Source organism: Elephas maximus, chromosome 10 (assembly GCF_024166365.1).
Source record: "Elephas maximus indicus isolate mEleMax1 chromosome 10, mEleMax1 primary haplotype, whole genome shotgun sequence".
NCBI lineage: Eukaryota > Metazoa > Chordata > Mammalia > Proboscidea > Elephantidae > Elephas > Elephas maximus.
In genome coordinates, this window is record NC_064828.1 from 94,371,536 (window position 1) to 94,393,432 (window position 21,897).

The 21,897-nt window shown below is 40.0% G+C and overlaps 1 protein-coding gene across 4 annotated transcripts in view; it reads right to left on the bottom strand.

Moving 5' to 3' along the window:
- Positions 1–8,808: 8,808 nt before the first annotated feature.
- STON2 (stonin 2) overlaps positions 8,809–21,897 on the bottom strand; it is a 174,503-nt gene continuing 161,414 nt past the window's right edge. For all 4 annotated transcript variants that reach the window (XM_049899774.1, XM_049899772.1, XM_049899773.1 and 1 more), the window contains 2 exons: positions 18,022–18,224; positions 8,809–16,293 (listed from right to left, as the gene is read on the bottom strand). In XM_049899774.1, coding sequence (XP_049755731.1) covers positions 16,210–16,293; positions 18,022–18,224 — 287 coding nt within the window. In that variant the 3' untranslated portion in view covers positions 8,809–16,209. The remainder of the gene's footprint in view (positions 16,294–18,021; positions 18,225–21,897) is intronic.

Consider the following 21,897-nt stretch of genomic DNA (forward strand, 5'->3'; position numbering starts at 1 on the left):
TATCTCTAGAAATGGACTTGATATGTCTTAGGATCTTCATATATTAAGTACTAATAGATAGTCTCAACTTATCTACCCAATAGGTTGTTCCCTCCACCTCTTTGAATTTATAAAGGTCCCACATATCTGTCTATAAAATTAAGAGCAACCTTTTTTCTCATTTCTTCAGAAAAAGGAGTTCTTGGTCTTTTTAGGTTTGCTTCTGTGTCTTTCTTTACACTACACATTTATAATGCCTTACGCCCCTTGGGTTCACCCCTTCTTCCTTTCTGAAGAAATCCAGCTCTTGAAAGCTTTAATTTTTTTCTACTGTTTACCCCATCATGGTTTCTCCATGTTCATTTTAAAAAATCATTTGAAAAATGAAATATTCACTATAATTACCTGTGGGTTTTCTTTAAACATACATTTTAAAAAGAAAATTAAAGCAAACATTTTTACAATGTTCTCCATTACTGCATTTATTTTTCTGTCATAGAAAGAAAGACTAAAGCTGTCCCTAATTCCCAAGGCCGGGAAATATTCCCTTTTCTAAATTTTGCACAGATTCCCATTTTTTAAAAAATCATAATTCTTTTCTTTGCATGCCTGATGCCCACTATACTTTTCTTACATTCATTCAACAAATACTTATTAAGCATCAGGCCCTATTCTAGGCTCTGAGGGTTCAGCACAAGACAAAACAGGCCAAACTCCCCGAATTTATGAAGCTTGCGAGTCTGGTGAGACAGACAATAACAAGGTAAATAAGTAAAATATGTGATATATCAGGCCATTGTAGAGATGTGAGTGAGAAGAGTAGAGATAGAAGTAGACAGAACCAGGATATGTTTTGAAAGGAGACACAACAAGGCTTGCTTTTAGATAGGATGTGGTGTTTTAGAAAAATGAAGTATCAAAGATTCATCATAGGTTTTCCTTAAGTGGCTGGGAGGATGTTAGTGCCCTTTATACAAAGGTTGGGGAAAATTGAGAAAGGAACACGTTTGGGTGAGAAAAGGTCTGGTTGGTTTAGGTATCTGTTGGACACTCAAATGGAGATGTCAAATGTGAGTTTACAGCTCAACCAGTTGACCTGGAGATAAAGTCTTGGGAATTGTCAAGTATATACAGCTATTTACTAGCCTAAGAATGAATGAGATCCTATAAGAAGAGTAGGTAAAGTAGAGGTATTCCGATAGTTAGAGAATGGACCAACGTGGAAGGACAAGAAAAGGAGATTGAGAAGGAGCAGTAATGATATAGCATGCCAACCAGGAGAATGGGGACTGAGGGCATGGACATCACAGAAAGAATGTTCCAAGAAGAGAGTGGTTTATGATATGAAATGCTGCTGAGAAGTACGTAAGATAATGATAGAAAAGTGATCTTGGGTTTGTCAAGGTGGAGAACATTGACAAAAGGCATTATAGTGTAGTGGTGGAGATGGAAGATAAATTGGAGTGAAGTGAGAGGAAATCAAGAAGTGAGAAAATGGTGAGACAAAACAGAGACAACATTTTTGAGAAGCTTTGTTGTGAAAGAGAGGCCAGAAACAGGGTAATCTTTGATTGCGGGTATGCTGTCAGATGATTTTTGAAGGTGGGTTTTATTAGAGACTATTTATAAGCTGATGGGAATAATCTAACAGAAAAGGAAAATATCATGGTACATGAAAAATTATAAAAATATTTTTACAGGCATCAGTCTTTGAGAAAAGCCAGAGAGGATAGGCTCCAGAGTACAAGAGGAGGGATTGGTCTTTGCCGGAAATAGGGAGTTCCATTTAGTGTAAAAGGAGAGACGAATGACAGCAAAGTTAGAATTGATGGTGGAAATATGCAGTTAGATTGGTAGGTTTGGTGATGAGAAGAAAAGGGAGATCCTGTGGTTGCTTTCACTTTTTCTATAGAAAACAAGGTAAGGTTATCAGCTGATAGTGAGGGGCAATGGGTAGTAAGGGGTTGTCTTGATTATCTAGTGCTGCTGTAACTGAAATACCGCAAGTGGATGGCTTTAACAAAGAAATTTATTTTCTCACAGTCTAATATGTTACAAGTCCAAATTTAGGATGTCGGCTCCAGGGGAAGTCTTTCTCTCTCTGTCAGCTCTGGAGGAAGGTCTTTCTCCTCAACCTTCCCCTGGTTGAGGAGCTTCTCAGGCGCAGGGACCCCACCCAGGTCCAAAGGACTCGCTGTACTCCTGGTGCTGCTTTCTTGGTGGTATGAGGTCCCCCACTCTCTGCTTGCTTTCCTTTCATCTCTTGAGAGTTAAAAGGTAGTGCAGGCCACACCCCAGGGAAACTCCTTTTACTTTGGATCAGGGATGTGACCTGGGTAAGGCTGGTGTTACAATCCCACCCCAATCCTCTTTAACATAAAATTACAATCACAAAATGGAGGACAACCACAGAATACTGGGAATTATGGCCTAACCAAGTTGACACATATTTTTGGGGGGACACAATTCAATCCATGACAGGGGTTATTGGGGGTTTAATGGAAGAAGAGAAGGTACAAAATAGTTATTCTTTGAGGGCAGAAGATCAAACAAAGAAGTGTATATGACTGTTACGCTGCATGAAGTTTTTATTTGAGATTTACAGTGAGAATCATCATGGCTGTGTGTTTTTCTCTGATTTGGGTGCAAGCATAGAATAGGTGGGTAGTTGGGCTTACTTAATGTGGCAAAGATCACTAATTGTTCCCAAATATCCATGTTTCCTTCTTCCTTTTGGTAAGGAATGCCCAGAGTTTTAGCTGGTCTTGCCCAGCAAGAAACTAAGCTTGTGAGTCTCCTTTGCAGCTAGGTGTCACCATGTGTGAATTACATTTGACCCTAAAGGGTGTGCAATGTGATGTGTGCAATTCCTGGGTCATCTTCTTAAGGAGTAAATCACTTGCCCTGGATCTCAAACCCACTGCCATCAAGTCAATTCTGACTCATAGTGACTTTATACGGTTTCCAAGGCTGTAAATCTCTATGGAAGCAGACTGCCACATCTTTCTCCCACAGAGTGGCTGGTGGTTTCAAATTGCCAACCTTTCAGTTACCAGTTGATTGCTTTAACCACTGCACCACCAGGGCTCCTTCTGGATCTCAAATGAATGGCTATAATGATGGATCATGGACCCTAAGGGGATAAAATGGAAAGTATGTCTCTGCAGAAGAGATGGATAATGAAAAAGTGATAAGCTCAGTGAATAGAAAGTCTTCATACAGTATCACAAAATTTTGGAGTGAGGTATTATATAAAGAGAACACTTGAAAGATAGGGATGAAAGGCAGAGAGTGGAGTGCTTCTAATCAAAGACTGTAATTATTGGGCAAGCAGATGACCATAGGAGCGGGCAGTTGAAGTGAGATAAGGAACGAAAATTCATCAGAAGGTGAAGAGGTCAAGGAACTAAGAGGCCTCAGCACTGGTTTCATCATAGGTCAAGAATGACGATAGGGTTAGGAATGGAGAGGAAGATAAGAGAGCCATGTACTAAATCTTCAGTGAATGAGGGGCAGCTCAGAGGTCAGTGGGATCACAACATCTGGGACCTAGAGTCTGATAGTATGAACTTCAAAGTATTTAAGTTTTTAAAGAGTACGGAGGAGAATGATTCATGAAGACATAATAGGAAGCAAGAAGAACACTGACCTCATCTTCAAGCTCAGTAGTACCTGGCATAAGAGGAAAACAGCACCCCTTTGAGAGCCCTGTATGGGAAGCAGTGCCCTTTAAGTGTAACTGGGTTTCAGGCAGGGCCTGGAAGTGAAGGGAATGTTCAGAGAAGATGTTACAAAAAAAGAGTGTTGATAACAGACTGTGAGTCTGAGGGCACTGTAAGGATTCAGGAAGGCAGAGAGGAGTGGGTAGTGGGTTACATTCATGGACAAATTGGACTAGTAGGGTGAAAGGGTGTTTGGACTTCTAGTGATAAATAAAAAGAAAAAAAAATTTTTTTTTTTTGGTACCTGAGATAAATGGAGATGTGGGCCATGTTGGTATACTGGTCCTGTCTGCCAATTAGAGGAAAGTCAGAAATCAGTTCTAGATGGGAAGACTCAATGACCCAGCATATTTGCAGTTGGTTGTGATTTGGTAGCTAAAGACATGAGCAGAAACATCCGTGGGATGTTGGTCTTTTAGGTTGTTTGCAGTGATAAGACACCAAAGGAAGCAGCCATCTCACCAGGAGCCCTGGGTACTCTGTAAACTCACAGAGTATTAGTCTCTAAGTCTCAGTTTATCTATCAATTAAATGAGGGTTGATAGTGGTACTTATTTAATAATTAGGAAGATTAAATATGTGATAGATTGCATTAATGTCTCTAATTCTTCACCCCTCCCTATAGGCACGCCCATTGGATGTGACTTCACAGTGAACTAAATAGGTGGGGTCTATTTTTCCATCCCATTAATTTGAGCTTGCCCATGTGACTTGATTTGGCCTATAGAATGTGGCAGAAGTGATGGTGAGTCATTTCTAAGCCTGTGCCTCAAAAAGCCTTGCATACTTCCACTCTCGTTCTTATGTTGCTGTCTCACCATGAAGATGACATATCCAGGCAAGCATGCTGTTCCAAGAGGCATATGGAGCAAAGCTGTCCTATCTAAGTTACCCCAGCCAAATCAAGCATAGAGTAGAGCTCCCAGGCAAGACTTTGACACATGAGTGAGGCTGGCCTAGGTTGGCCAAGCCCCAGCTGAGTCATAGATGTATAAATTCTGATAATAAATGACTATTGCTTTCAGCCACTGAGGTTTTGGGTGGTTTGTTACATGGAAATAGCTAACTGATACAAAATATAAAGCACTGAACACACTGTATGGCATTCAGTAATCATTCAATTAATGTCAGTTAATATGGCTGTGAAACAAAGCTTATTGGCCTAAAACAATCATTTATTATGCTGACAGGTTATGTGGGTTAGAAATTTAAATAGGGCATGACATGTTGGCTTGTCTCTGCTGTGTGACATCTGAGTCCTCAAATGGAAGGTTTTAATGCTAAGGGCTGGAATCCTCTGAAGGTTCATTTGGGCATATGTCTGGTGGTTGATGCTGATGAATGCTGAAACCTTAGCTGGTGCTCTCAACTGGAATACCACAACATGGTGACTGGGCTCCAAGGGTAAGTGCCTGAAGAGACCCAGGAGGAAGCTGTATCTTTTATGACCTAGCTCTGGAAGTCACGTGGCATCACTTCCACTGCGGTCTGTTGGTTGGAGTCGACACAAGTCCACCCAGATTTGAGAGGTAGCGGGCAGAAGGTGCTGAAAGAAAAAAAACGAGGGAATAGAAATATTGTTGTGCCTTTGGAGAAAAATATAGTCTTGAATAAAAACCAAAATCCATTGCCATGGAGTAGATTGTGACTCATAGGTTTCAAGGGAGCAGCTGGTGAATTCAATGGTTTGTAATTTTTATTATTTCTACTATTCTCATCAAATAGATATACTGATTTTCTCTAAATCTACTGTTTACACTTAATTCAGTCTCCTTTACTTAGATCATACTGTTCTCCCTACTTGGAATGTCAACTATGTGAAATTTCTTTGGTAAGAGGTTTTATAGTGGAGAATATGTATTTTATGCCTTATGTTTAGTTAGCAGAAGTAAAATGTGTTAAGCGGAAAGATTAGGTAGGAGGGTCAACAAATTACTGTGACGATGTGTATTATTGTTCCTAGGGGGCCAATTTTTCAAGATACTGTCATTACATCTCTTAAGGCACTTAAGACTTGTAATTGGAAAAGAGTAATTGAAAACTTTACTGCCAAGATCTAGAGGGTTTTAGATACAACAGTTATTGCTATGTCTCTCTAGTTCTTTCTTCTCTAAGGTGAGACACCAAAGGCAGCAACCTGGAGGGAAGGTGAATTAGCTTTGCCACTTTTGAAGCATCAAATGCTTTATAAAGAGAAAGTCTCAGAGTGCAAAGAATTTGATTCTGGGTTTTAGAGGTGAGGAGCACATTGGCTTCAAAGCTCTAACCCCCCCGCCTGACCATGCTGCCTTACCTCAGAGAACATTCAACAGAATCATCGCCCACCTGCAAGCAGGAATCCCTTCACTGGAATTTTTGTGAAAAGATGTCAAAGACCTTGAGTAGAAATGAGTGCGCAAATCAGAAGCAGACATGACTGGATTCCCTGACAGCAATAACCTCTGAGTTGCAAAGAGAAAGAAGAGCAATGGTAGAGGGAAGACTTTCCAGACTGCAGAGACTGAAGTGGAAGGGGAAATTGGCTTCAAGGGACTTCAAGGAGTTTTACTAAAATGCAGGGTGAATTTTAGTCAATTTTCAATTGCATGTTGATTTATGCTTACTGATCCATTTTATTTCTGGTGCATTTTTGCCATGCACACAGAAAGCCAATTCTTTTCATCAACTAGAGATTGAGTTGGACAATTTCCATGAGAAGGGCAAACCTAATAAATATAAAACATTAAAAGGCAGTATACACGTGTTAAATAAAGACAGCAGGTGAGATGTGCAATAGGCATTTGGACAAAGAAGAGATCAAAAGTGGGCAGAAATAATGGAGGATTGTTTCAATCTCTGAGATATGTCCCTTTCTATGCCACTGACACCAGATTAGTCTAAACTAGTGCGTATGCCTAAATAGTTAAAGGAAGAAAGAGGAGGGGAGAGAGAGAAAAGGAGAAGACAGGAGAGGAAAAATGCCATGAACTCTGGGGTTTGTTCTCAGCAGATGGAGAATAGATTTTATCCTGTTCCATTCTGTTGAACTAGACTGTGGTAGGGTATGGCAGTTCAGGTATTTTGTCTTTAATCCTCTTAAAAGGCAATATACAACTTTCGGAGAGACTTCATGTACTTTGGACATGTTATCAAGAAGGACCAGTTTCTGGAGAAGATCATGCACGGTAAAGTAGAAGGTCAGTGAAAAAGAAGACCCTGAATGAGATGGATTGACACTGTGGCTTCAGCCATGGGCTGAAACACAGCAACCATTGTGAGAATGGTGCAGGACCAGGCAGTGTTTTGTTTTGTACATATGGTCGCTCTGAGTTGGAATCGACTCAGTGGCACCTAACAGGCTTCCAAGACTTCATGGTAGTTATTACACTTGGGCATTAAAAGAAAGGAGGAGTCTAGAAGTTTACAAACTTGTGACAATGTGGAACCTAGATAATTAGGTCTCAAAAGCTTGTTCAAGTAGCCTTTGGGCATACAGTGGTTGAAGACTAATGGGAAGTAGAATAATCTCCAGAGTCTACAATTTAAGAAAATTATATGCTCTTGTCTTCTTTTGTGTATCTGAGATTTGCAACCAGCCCAGGTGTCACACTGGGTAGGCTATAAAATTCTGTTTTCTGTCAGGGCAGAGTTCTCTTCATGGCATGGGGCCACTGAACTGGTCTGAGTTGTCCCCTAGCAGTTGCTTGTATTTTGCAGTAACACGTCCCTGATCAATTTGAACTAAATGAAACACGAAGCTGTTTCTTTTTAGCTTTGTGTAGTGGGTTGAATGATGCCACCCCTCCCCCTCAAAGAACTCTCAAAGTCCTAAGCCCTGGAACCCGTGACTGTGATCTTTATTTGGAAAAAATTTCTTTGCAGAAGATTTAAGGATCTTGAGATGAGATAGTCCTGAATTACCTGGGTGGATCCTAAATCCAATGACAAATGTCATTTTAAGAGACAGAAGAGACAACAGACACAGAAGAGGTGATGTGGAGATGGAGGCAGAGATTGGAGTGATACAGCCACAAGTCAGTGAATACCAGGAGCCAACAGAAGCTGGAAGAGACAAGAAGTGGAATCTCCTCTGGAGCTTCTGGAGAGAGCTTGGCCTTGCTGACACCTTGATTACAGACTTCTGGCCTTCAGAACTGTGAGAGATAAATTTCCATTGCTTTAAGCCACCAAGTTTGTGGAAATCTGTCACAGCAGCCCTAGGAAACTCATAGACCTTGTTTACTCCAAAAATATTTATTTTCCTTGCCTTTCATCTTCCCCCTAGTCCAAAATACCGAGTATATTGTAGCTGGACTACTCTTTCTGGAATAATATTTTGTCGGCAAGAATTCTACAGCAGTTGCATAGTATTTACTGGATTGGGTCCAGCCACAGCTTCATCTAACCATCCGATCTTATCTCTTGATATGCAAGAAATCTTTCTTCCAGATTGGGCTGATTTCCTGGGAAGTCAAGAGGCCACTTGTTCTCCTGCCTCTTTCCAGCCCTAAATTTCTCTTCTCTTGTCACTGAGCCAACTTTTATTACCCCCACTTCCAGGTCTCTCCTAAAAACCATCTTTTCTATAAAAACTTTCCAGCTATTCTAGTCCATATTGATTTTTCCCATTCACGTTTATGTTGACATTAATCATTTGGATTCATCGATTGGCTAAGCAAATATTTGTTGAGTGCTGACAATATGCCAGGAATACAAATTTATTTGATTATAATGCTATATTTCTCACTTATTATATATGTACCTTAGCTCCAAGAAAATCTTAAGCACTACAAAGGATTTAACCATTTTTATTTACCACAAAACTGGGTACGAAATAGGAATGCAATAAATATGTATTGAATCGACTAAATTATATACCTGATAATTTTAACTATGATGATTAAGCAGGCCCCTTGTTAACTTGTTAGCTTATGACCACTAACCATATTAATTGGGTGATGGGCTTTTTAATAAACATTACCCTCTATGTCTGACCTCATTAAATCTGGCATAATGACACTTTATAAATTTTTATTAATAGTTCATTTTCAAAGCTCAAAAAAGGCATTACACAGATGATAACCAGCAGAACTAAAAACAAAACTTCACTTCTACAAAGTTAGCCAGTGTGTAGACTTTATTACATAGGCACATATAATTTTTTTTAAACTGGTTTTACATAAAATTAATCACAATCTGCAACATCATGATAAACAGAGAAAAGATTGAAATTGTCAAGGATTTCATTTTACTTGGATCCACAATCGATGCCCATGGAAGCAGCAGTCTAGGAATCAAATGACATATTGCATTGGGCAAATCTGCTGCAAAAGACCTCTTTAAAGTGTTAAAAAGCAAAGATGTCCCTTTGAGGACTAAGGTGCACCTGACCCAAGCCATGGTATTTTAAATCACCTCATATGCATATGAAAGCTGGACAATGAATAAAGAACACTGAAAAAGAACTGATGCCTTTGAATTATGGTGGTGAAGAATACTGAATATACCATGGACTACCAGAAGAATGAACAAATCTGTTTTGGAACAAGTACAGCCAGAATGCTCTTTAGAGGCAAGGATGGCAAGACTATGTCTCATGTACTTTGGATATGTTATCAGGAGGGACCAATCCTTGGTGAAGAACATTATGCCTGGTAAAGGGTCAGCAAAAAAGAGGAAGACCCTCAAGGAGGTGGATTGACACAGAGGCAGCGACAATGGGCTTAAGCACAGCCAACGATTGCGAGGATGGCACAGGACCAGCAGTGTTTTGTTCTGTTGTCCACAGGGTCATTATGAGTTGGAATCGGCTCGAGGGCACCTAACAACAACAAATCACGATAGTGCAAGAAGTTACATCAAATGAGGATAGATGACGAATGATGGAAAATGCAAGCCTTGGATCAGATGAACCATTCACTGGATCTTGGGTCCATCCATCCTGACACTTTGCAATTTACCATGGACATTACAAAAAGGGAGGGTGAAGAGGGGTGCTCCTATGTCACCCCTGGGCTGAAACACTGCTTCTGATAAATCTCTTGAATATGGTAAAACTTTCTGCAGGTTCTGTTGGTGAGTGGACACAAGGTTAAATGACTGCTTGGCTCAGGTTTGGAGGCTCTCATATATTCCCCTCCCTTTACCCCCGTATTTCAAAGCCCTCAGCCCTCTGAGCCAACAGGCTGCCGCCGTATCTGGCTGCACCTCTGCTTTCCTTAGGACAGCTCCCACAGGACGCCACGTGTGGCTGCCGATCCTAACGCACATGGAGGTAAGGTGGTACTGCTTAAGGCTTTGGTCACAGTGGTGCTAGGCAGTGTCCACTGCTAGAACAGAGGTCTGATCTAAGAACATGGGAGTGAACTAGGAAGAGCGTGGTAGAACTCCTTGCTCTGTTCAGTTGGAATTGATCCATTTGACCAACTAGACCCACAACCAGAAATGAACCTAAAATACTAAAACTCACCACAAAAAGATACTATTTTGTAACTTCTACATTGTTTAAAAAAATTTTTTAAACTACATTTTTGCGTTGTTAAGAGACAGTGAGGATAGAGAGCATTGTCCCTTTCTTTCATCTGGTTTTTCTAAAACCTACAAACAGTCCCAGGATATTTACTATTTTTTCCTTCCTTGATTTCTGCAAAGTCTTTTGTATAAAAGGGCATAGCTATAAATCATTGGTTATCCTATGTGGCTCCTCAATCCCTTGGGTGGTCAGGCCTATTTCTATTTTAAGTAGTGCCCAAATCCTAACATCCATTTCCGGGATCCGTCCGTTCCCCTTCACACTCACATCGCTGTTTTGCTGGGTGATACCACTGAACTTCCAATGCTGGGTGACAGCTGATCTTCACTGTTCTCTTTGAGCTTCAATTTTTGTGTTCTGCAAAATACAGGATTGCAGTGGTTTCTGTGTTTCTGTTGTTTTGGCAGAAGATCAAGGGTAGAGGCACGAAAAGGAAAAAGATGGGCCAACTGATTTTCCCGATTTCAAATTTCTTGGTTTTTAAGAATATACAAAGAGCTATATTCACATGAAGTATCACTGACAATGGCACCAAAGGATATTCTGTAAAAGAATCACAAAACTGGAACTGACAGGGCCTTAAGGAAACAATTAGTCCGACTTCTTTTATTTTTTGCTGAGGAAACTGAAGCCCAGTTGGGAAAATGGCAACTCTAATTTGCCCTTAATGAAGCCATTATGGCTTCCCCACCCATGACTTTATATAAAAATCCTCAGTGTTCTTATGTTAGCCTTTGCTCCCATTAGGAATGCTGGCTGCTAGCACAGCACCTTCCCCAGGGTAGACATTCGATAAATACTTGAATTGAACTGACTCTATCGTTTATCCCTGCAATATTGTCTAGAGCTTATTACTCTTAACCTTAAAGGGTGGCCTCTAGTTCAAGTATTTTGAGGTTTGGTGGCCAATTCTGTATTTGTTGTTTCTCTACATATTCTCTTTCCATACTGACGTTCTAGTCTTTTGAGTCTGTTCTTTTTATTACATACAGTTATCATGTACCACTCTCTGGGCACTGCCAAATGCATTACTGTGGATAGTTACTCCCTTTGCAGGCTTGAAATCGCAGGTTCAGAAATACATTTTTTTTTTTCATTTATTAAATAAAAACAAAGGGCTAAACAAACAAAAAAACACCAAACCCATTGATGTCGAGTCGGTTCGAACTAATAGCAACCCTACAGGACAGAGTAGAACTGCCCATAGAATTTCCAAGGAGCACCTGGTAGATTAAAACTGCTGACCTTTTAGTTAGCAGCTGTAGCACTTAACCACTATGCCACCAGAGTTTCCAAACAAAGGGCTAGGTGTTCTCAATCATAAGTGCTAAGGCACACTAAAAGAAATGTAAAAATTCCTTATTCCTGCTTAGTTAATACAGAGAAAAATATTAATGTACACATTTGTTTTCTACATTTGACTGCCTATACATCTCTTTCACTTTTAACTCCTTATTCATCTTACATAAATACAAGTCACCATATCCACAGCAAGTCTCGTTTACAAAGAGCATAGTTGAGAAATGGTGAAAGCTGTGATTTGCAGGGAATTGGCACTCAGAGACAGGTAATGTTTAGAAAACATTGTTAGAAACTTGGTGAGGATGCCATGGCTAATTTTTATAAAGAGCTGTCATGGTTGAGATGGGACTTGGCAATGAATCTTGTTAGAGATTATTCATTTAAATCGATAATATTTTTGTGGATTTAATATTTTTTGGCAGTTTTGTTTCAATTTCCTGTTAAATTCCATTCTTAAACTTGAAATCAGACTGACCTAAACTCTATCCTGGAATTAACTTATATGCATCAGTCTTAGAAGAGTTAAAATTATCATTCTTGACTGGGCAAATTTCTAAAAGTAGGTTAGATGGTAGTGCTTCCTACTCAAATCCATTTAATATCCCCAAGGCTTTTTTTAAGTGTCACGTTATCCTGTGCTTTCCCATCACTGAACTATGAGACATAAATCAGCTCTGAAATTATGATTTCATCTCATGAATTTCGATCTTACTATCTCAGGTCTTCATCTTGCTATGGTGACAAAATAAATACACAGTAACGCTGGCCAGTGGCTAATGTTGAGGAAAACAAAGACCGAACCCATCAAGACTGGCTGTGCACCATCTCCAGTGTTCTATTCTCTGGCTCACAGATCTGTTTGACTTACTGGTACAAAACTGAATCAATAATCTTAATTACAGACTGCATCTGTCCTTGTATCTCTGGGCACCAACGTGAGTTTCAACGTGAATAGGATACATTGTCATTTAAATTAATCAACACATTAAATGCTTAAATGCTGATGGTTGGCAGCGGAGGCAGGAATAAAAGGGTAGGAAAGTTACTTAAGTCCCCTGGGAAATAAGACATACTTGCTTGCTTTTAGTGTAAGTATTTGATAAGTAAGAGTTAAGTACTCTTAGTCTCAAACCCAGTATTCTTTCAGCAATTACTTATTGAGTACCTTATGTTTTTCCTTTTATTTTATTAATATATGTTTGCCTGGTCAGCAAAGATTTAGGTAGCTGAAACCTATTATATTCCAAACTTTGTGGCAGGTATTAGAAACACAAAGAATAAGCTGGCCTTCATGGATCACAGATTTTCTAGGGAAATGAACTACTGCCTCCATCCACTGGATTTGAATAGAAATTACTCTCACTTCAAAGAAATGTTCTAAATAAAAAATGTTCACAAGGATTATGAAGCCTGCCAACAATATAGGAAAGTAGAGAGGGGAGAAGAATCAAACAGGGGGAAAAAAAAACTGTCCAGATAATATTTAATGTAAAGGAAATGCAAAATTTTGACAAAAAATAACTAGTACTATGGAATCGACTCGACTGCACTGGGTTATGTTTACAAGATGGGCAAAGAAGGTTTAATGGCCCCCACAAAGTGCCTCATATTTTCTTGTTTGAAATATTATCATGAATACATTTCTTACTCTCTTTTACTATAAAGTCAGAAAGCAAACCACTACACTTGAAAGAAAGCACAGCTCTTGATATCATGTAACATCTTATCCCATTTATGTCTCAATAGTAATATTATATATTAGTAAAGCAAATTCGCTTTTAATATTTTCACATTATTGGTAACACAGACAAATGACCACAAAAAAAAGCCAAGTCCAAGCTGGCAAACTTAGGATGTGCATATCAAAAAGAATTTGCCCAACTGTGTTTTTTAATGTAGGTTATTAGGAAAACACTAGGTTCTAAGAATATATAGTATTATATTCCCCAACCCCCTGCTACCTATAATCAGTTTCCTTAAAAAAAAAAAAAAAAAAAAAAAGAGGAAAACAAAATTGATGAATCAGGGTGGTTTCTTTTTTTTTTTTTTTTTAAATAACAATAATTTGGTTGCTGAATGTAGATAGCATGAAGGGATTTTTCTGCCCCTTGGTCTTAAAAAAAAAAAAGGTCCAGGTGGAAGTTAAGGCAATGGAACTAACCAAGGAAAAAATTAAGATCCAACAAGCAATGTATATGTAATGCTAGCAGGTGAGGCACCGACCTAAGAGGGTCCAAGCTTGGTGGGGTCAGGAAGGTGATGAAATCTTCAAAATCTTGCTAACTCTTCAACTGCACTCAGAGGACCAAAGAGGGAGGGGTATGCCTTGAAGTCCTCACTCGACAAAAACCTCTAGGGGACCCCACTGTACTTCAAAGAGAATGAAAAACCACTTACTGAGAAAAAGGCAACTAGAGTTATAGAATCCTATTACTTTTCAGACTAAATCTATATTTAGAAGGGGTCTTGGTAGTCATTTAGCCCAAATCCAATGTAAAAGTCCCTCTCATAGCATCTAGGATAGATGGGCACTGTAACTTTTTTTTTCTTCTTCTGTATTTGCGCAAACAGGACATTGAGTTTATTCCTCTTTAGAACTCTTATCGTTAGAACGTTCTTATATTGAAAAAATATCTGTCATCTGTAAATGCTCTCTCTTTATTCTATGTTTGCCCTTTGAAGCTACAAAGAATTAGTTCCTCTTCTATCTAGCTCAATAGAAATTTAGAGGCAGCTATCATATTCCCTCCTTGTCCCTTCCCACTATACTTTCTGCTCTTCAGGAGAATTATTCATGTTCCCTGTATAGTCAGACTCTTCACAACCTACTCACCTGCCTCTGGACACATTCAATTTACTGATGTCTCTCTTAAAATGTAGTTCCCAGAAGTGAACTCAACCCTCCACCCAGCTGTGGACAGACCAATGCAGAGTCCAGGGCTCCCTGGATTTCTATTAGCGCTGATTGAATGCATTAGCTTTTTGAATACCATAATATACTCCAGACTCAAAATTGAACTCACATTTCCATAAAAAAAATTTCTACATGAACAGCTGTTAAATCAAATCTTCCCAATACTCTTCCCATCCACACACACACATACACCATAAAACACAGACACACACTCCACTGTGTACTTATAGGTTTGTGTTTAAAAAACCCAGAACATAGGGTTTCTCATTCATAGCTATTCTATTTCATCCTTTTAGTTTCAGTCCTATGTTCAGATATTTCAAAAAAGTATAGTGATCTGTATATCCTAGTGCCAGTGCATAGTTAGAATTCAATAGATGCTCACTGAATAAATGAATTCCGAATTCATAAGCCAACAAACTGGGTATCTTGTCCAGTTGTGTCATCTACAAATTTAGTAAGCATGCTTTCTCTCCCCTCGCTCTATACTTCATGGGCAGATAGAAGATGCCTCTAAGTTGTTAGGTGAACATCTCCTTTGAGATGGCCTATGTAGTTCCCGTGTGTGTGTGTGTGTGCGTGCGCGCGTGCGTGTGTGGTGAGAAAACACCCAGGTACAAAGAAGAAGCAGGGTACAGAATGTGAGCAGGAACAGATGAACGGGAAAAAGATTGTGTCTCAGACTCTTGCAATCCGGGTTTAATGTTCCCTAGAAAAATTGGGCTTTTCCCCATTTCTAGCCAAGAGACCTCTTTCCACACTACAATTATCGAACTCTGAATTTGGGAGAAAGCTCATTCAAACTTACTTTTAAAACAGCTTTTGAAATGAACATTTCTGCCTAAACGTCCCATAAAGTTTGAGTTAAAGAGACACGTAGCTGTCTGTTGGCTAAGAGGTATAAAATGATCTCCCAAAACCCCTGCAAATGCCTGAGGTATAATATGTAAATATCCATTTATTTCAGGAATCAAAAATGGCCTGTATTTTTCAGTGTGAATTTGGGAATTCACTGAATTTGAAGCTGTCTCCTGAACTGAATATAATCTGATAATTACTGTCCCTTTTCCCCAGAATGAAGAAAAATAAGCTCAATGTTGCTTTCCCTTTAACAGCTGCCCTTCTCCAGAAGTACCCTATTTGTACCTTTGTTTCTATTGTCTATTGTGACTCAGGGTGGCAAGCCCTGGATCTGAACCTTAGAAAAATGGCAAACGTGTTTCAATCTAGATAATCTAGAACCGAAAGAGATGTCTGGAAAACTTCAGTTGCATAGTGTTTACATTTAGAAAATGAGGACATCTACAAAAGGACTAGATGACCTTTTCAGAACCTTTTCTACAGGGAGTGACAGAGATGGATTCTTAGTGAATCAACTTCTGAAGACTGTGTTTTCCAGAAACTCATGTAAGTGACAATGAACATCAGAAGGAAATCATGCCAAACACTGATGTGGGCGGTTCTTCTCCTGACTCTAATAGTCACAACGAGACCCACACCAGTGCTGTGAGATAAGCAGGGATAAGACAAGGAGGCTTAAATATACAATAAGCTCCAAAAGTCAGGTGAGTCATGAGCTTCAGGCTTGATCAGAGCCAACCAGCCTTTCCAAGGCAACCACCTCAGGGTTTCCTGTGAAGATACAGGGAACTGCAAACAGGGAGGTCTGGTACACTGTTCCCAACATGGAGTAGCCATGTAGGTGCTGACTTGAACTTCAGCTATTCAGGAAGAGATCCTGTCATTATTCTTGTGTCAGGGTCCCCTGCAGTAGGGCTCTGTCACTGGACTGCACACTCCCTCGGATTTTCAATCTCGTCTCCTTCAAAGTCCAGCTTCAAACTCTTTTTTTGCTCAATTTCCACCTGTCAAGAATAGAAGTTAGAGAAGAATATTAGAAAGAAGAGAAAAGCATGCAAGCAAATAAATGAGCCAAAAGAGAATACCTTATTAGCTTCTTTGAAATTCCTTGTAACTCTGTTAATGTTTTGGGCTTTAGCTGCATTGGAGCTAATGGCCCTGACTGTATCATAACTCTTGGTCTGAAATTCTCTCTCCCTCATGATCCACCTGGAAAAATCTCATTCCTTGCCTTGCGTGGTCCCTCAAGGTCACCTCTTTGGTGAAGCTGTTCTTGGCTTACTAGGTGCTTCTCCCTGTGAATATACCCATTGGACCTTGGAGCTTGTCTGGCTCCAGTCTAACATAGGCTTTGCAAGGACAGGGGCAGAATGTGTTCACGACTGTATCCCAGTATTGTAGGCCTGCAGTAGGCAATCTTGAGAAAAGTTATCAGATGAATGAATTCCTTTGTCACTGACGGTTTACAGTTCTCCAGCACATTACCTATCTCCTTAGAAAGTCTTCAAATTGAGACGTATTTGGAGTGTTTACAATTCTACCTCTATCTTCTACAAAGTGCTGAAGCTGTAATATGAAGGGATTAATAGATTAATCTTGCCTTGAAAGTAGCACTTACTTAGGATAAATCAGGCAGGAAATCCTTGAGCTAAGAGACTTCATAACTAAGGCTGCTACTCTTCACACCACTTTGGATATTTCTGATGTTTGATTAGACCAGCTGCCATTGAGTCAGTTCTGGCCCACGGACACCGCATGTGTGTCGGAGTTGAACTGTGTCCCTAAGGTTTTCAATGGCTGGTTTTTCGGCAGCAGATCACCAGGGCTTTCTTCCGACATGCCAGTGGGTGGACTTGAACCTCCAACCTTCCAGTTAGCAGCTGAGCACGTTAACCATTTACACTACCCTGGGACTCTGCAGGCTTGGATTTTTTTTTTTCTTTGTTTCGGGACTCCACAACGCTTGACTTAGCAACAATTCAGGACATGGAACAGTGGACTAGGGTCACATTTGAGGGAACTGCTGTTTTCTTCCTGACCACAAGATGGAGTATTTGTTCTTTTTGGTAGTTAAATGTTTTAGCTCACAAAACTATGGAAGCATTTAGAGGAAAAATGAATCAACATATAAATCTAAGAGTGTTATTATGAATATAAAATTATTAAACCACTTAAAAAATTTCTTCTTTAATAACCTCCTTTCCCTCTTAGCATTTAATCTCCTCTTATTGAATTTCTAACTTCTCAGGATATAATCACTTTCTATCAGAAAACTCCAAGTTTGTTTACACGCCCCACAGCCTTGATCCCCTTACTATTACAGAAACCAGCTTGGCTTTTGCGTTTTGTCCTGTTATAGCCCAGTGACCAGGTTATATGTGTCATAACTGTATTTAAATCACCTCCATCTGCTCCTATAGCTGAAATGTATGTTTTTGGGTCAGTTAGCCTTTTCCTGACATTCCCCTCCATTTCCAAGTTCTCTACTCTGTATTATATTACAAGTGAATAATACTAATATTAATCCCTTTACTCTACTGTTCTTTTGTTCACAAGGACAGAAAGACTTTTCGTTGCAGGCTCATGCACAGCTATGCATGGTGAACTTCCTCTAGGGCAGTAAGAGAATATTTTGCACCCACAGTAAGCATTCTCAAGAGGGATAAAAGGGGGAGAGTAGTGAGGCAAACAAATGGATTTGGAAACATTAGCCAGAAACCTCTCAAGGCTACCTTGTAGCTGTAGTGTGCGGAATAATTGACCCACTTCCTGACGTCAGTCTTGTCTTCCACGGAGATAGATCTCACAGCGGCTTTGGAGGCAGAGGTTGTGGGCATGCTGAACTCCACATTCACATGACTGGCAAATCTGGAAGGCACTTCCCGGTCAGAGCCAAGTTCAAGGTGGCAGAAGAAACAGTGTGGGTGACCAGAAGCTATGAAAGAAAAACAAAGAATCAAGAGATGAGGTTCTTTAGGGAGGAACTAGAAGAAAGGGACTAAAGGGGCACCTCAAGGAAAACCAAGCAACCAGCCAGCTGTCGTCAAGTCAATTCTGACTCCTGGAGACTGCATGTGTGTCAGAGTAGAACTGTGCTCTGGAGAGTTTTCAATGGCTGATTTTTCTGAAGTAGGTCATCCGACCTTTCTTCTGAGGTGCCTGTAGATGGACTTGAGCCTCTAACCTTTTGGTTAGCAGCCAAGCACATTAACCATTTCACCACCTAGGGCCTCCTCAAAAGAAAGGAAGCCTGACAACTGCCTGCAGGCTGGGCAGCTGCCCGTCTTTCAGAGTGTCCAATGCCAAGTAGAGGGTTTGCCTCAGGCAGAAGTTCGGCTCTGTGTGCCTTCCACCCTTTGATGTAATACTATCTGATTATAGTAGCCTGGTATCTTAGCAATAAAACCCATGGCCTGGGAAACTGAGGTCATTTGTCTGCTAAGGTCAGAGTGATAACTGAGCACAACATAAATACTAAGCAATAGGGGCTGTGGACTGGGAAAAAGGAATAAAAAAGGTTGGCACTTAGCACCCCATAAAACATTAATGACATCTGTCATCAAAGCATGAAGGACAAAACAATTATGAGTTCTCAAACACAAATACCTTATTATTACCAGCCCTTATACTTGTCCATGCAATCACCCTTACTAGAGATTTTTCTTTTTATGTATGGCTTTGAATTACTTTCTAGTGTCTTTCCCCTTCCATCTGCTGAACTTGAGATAATCTTTAAACTTTAAACCAAAAATATGCCCTGAAGTCCTCTTAAAACCAAACAATAGTTTAACTAGTAAAGAATGTCTGCCTTATGTTAATAGGGGAGGAATAATTTGGAAAAGGAGGGTGAGAATGGTGGCACAACTTGAAGAATTTAATAAATGTCACTGAATTTGTACATGGAGAAATTGCTGAATTGGTATGTGTCCTGCTGTGCATAGTTTCAACAACAACAAAATAAAATAAATGATAAAAACATCGATGACAGCCTCCTGGAACAAAACCACTAATTTCCTTCAAAGAATTTTCTTAATAGCATGTCATATTTTAACAACTATTTTTGGCATGTTTGTGTGGGTAAGTGGTATATGTAAATAACAAAAACCTTATAAACAGCACATATGTGTTAGGGAAGCATGTGGTACACTGGACAGAACAGTGGTCTAGCAGCCGGAACAGCTGGGCTCCACGTCCAGCTCTCCTGCTATGTAGCAGAGATCCCACAGCCAGATCCCCTATTCTCCCCAGGCCTCAATTCCTCAAGGTAAAATGGGGAGATGGAGGCGGGGTAGGAAAGGGCGGGCTGGACAATGAGAAGCACAGTCCTTTGTGGCTCTATAGTTCTATAAATCTATGGCTAATTCTACTGTTTTTGGACTGCAAACTTAAAGGTTTGATTTTCATTTGAGGGTTGTAGAATAGGTTTTTGAGGAGGTTAGAGTTATTTCCGTGACTATAATCATGGCGGCATCATCAGACCACCTAGCAGAAAATGTCTGTTATGCTTCCTGTGCCAGCTGTGCTAAATGTTTTATACAGATTCCCTCACTGAATCTTTCTAACAATCCTTTGAGGTTATAGTCCTATTTTTTCATCCTGCAGATAACGGAACTAAAGCTTCGGAAGGGAACATGAACTGCCCAAGGCCACAGCTAGAAAGCGGCAGAGCAAGCTGACTTCAGAGTGTTCTAAATCACTTTGTCTGAATCATAACCTTCACGGTCCCCAAGACCAGGTTTGCAGGGTGATAGGGGTGGGGAGGGAGTAAGCGGTAGAAATCCCTACTAGCAACTAGCTGCGGATAAACAACATGAAATGGCCATGAAATGGCTTTGACTTAATTACATAAATGTAATAGCCTCTTAGTTTTCCAAGCTTCCCCAAATAAACAATTCCTATTCTCTTTACTGGTCTGGGCGGGACTTTTTAATCTCAAAAAATGAAGACATACATACCCACTCTCCAGGAAAAACATTACAGAATGAAGTATGTTCTGTTCTACTTCACAGACTTAACATACTTCAATAGTTATTTCTAACAGTAATACTTGAGAAATTAATTGTTTCCACTGGTTTTTAGGAAAGGAACTTAGATAAGATACATATAATAGTAAAAATTACATTATTTAAAAATGAATCCATTCAATATTTTACAAAGTAATTATTATGTATCAAAAAACCAAACCAAACTCGTTGCCATGGAGTCGATTCTGACTCATAGCGACCCTATAGGACAGAGTAGAACTGTCCCACAGAGTTTCTAAGGAGTGGCTGGTGGATTCAAACTGCTGACCCTTTGGCTGGCAGCCTGAGTTCTTAACCACTGCGCCACCAGGGCTCCATTGTGTATCACAGATGTTACTTATATAATTATCATTTATTGAGCACTTATTACATGCCAAGGAGCCCTCGTGGCACAGTGGTTAAAGTGATCTGTTAACAGAAAGTTGGGCTGTTTGAAACCACCAGTGGCTCCGCGGGAGAAAGATGTGGCAGCCTGCTTCCGTACAGATTTACAGCCTGGGAAACCCTATGGTGCTGCTATGAGTTGACCGGATGACAGTGGGTTATTACATGCCAGGTGCTAAGAATGAAACACTAATTTTGTTCTTAATAAACTAGGTATTAATAACCCTATATTATAGAAAAAGAAAAATCAGTTCTCTAAAAGGTTTTAGGTAAACTGCCTGATGACACATGGCCATTAAGTGATAGAGTTGGGAATAAAACTCGGATGGGGCGCTGACTCCTATTCTGTTCTAAACTCTTCTCACTATAAAAACAAAAAACCAAACCCACTGCCATCGAATCAATTTGGACTCATAGCGACCCTACAGATCAGAGCAGAATTGTCCCATAGAGTTTCCAAGGAGTGCCTGGTGGATTTGAACTGCCGACTTTTTGTTAGGAGCCTTAACACTTAATCACTATGCCACCTTCTCTTCTCACTATAGTGTAAGAGAATTAGATTACTTCCAAGTACACAGAAGAAAAAGTCTCTTAATTCAAGGGCAACTTAAACAATAGTTTTATCTAATTACTTTGAATTGTACCATTGCTGGAAAATGTTAGGAAATTACTTTCTATAAAACTCACCACCTCTTCTCATCCCACTAATGTGCCTTCACAGCAAACTGTATGAAAGCAACATTCTTTTCCAGATTCTAGTTCGACCACCAAATGTGGAGGGCTGCTGGAGAGATGCAAAAAAACAAACAAAGCTCTTGCCATCTAGTCGATTCTGACTCATAGCGACGCTATAGGACAGAGTAGAACTATCCCACAGGGGTTCCAAGGAGTGGCTGGTGGATTCAAGCTGCTGATCTCTTGGTTTAGCAGCCTGAGCTCTTAACCACTGTGCTACCAGGGCTCTGGTGGACAGATCTCTCTGTTCTCCATTGCAGTCGAGTCATTTCCAACTCATAGAGACCCTATAGGGCAGGGTAGAACTGCCCCAGAGTTTCCAAGGAGTGCCTGGTGGATTCAAACTGCCGACCTTTTGTTTAGCAGCCATAGCACTCAACCACTACGCCACCAAGGATTCTGGTGGACAGATAGGGAGGTTCAATTTTGAGAGTTGGTATAGTTTCATTCCTGGTAATGAACTAA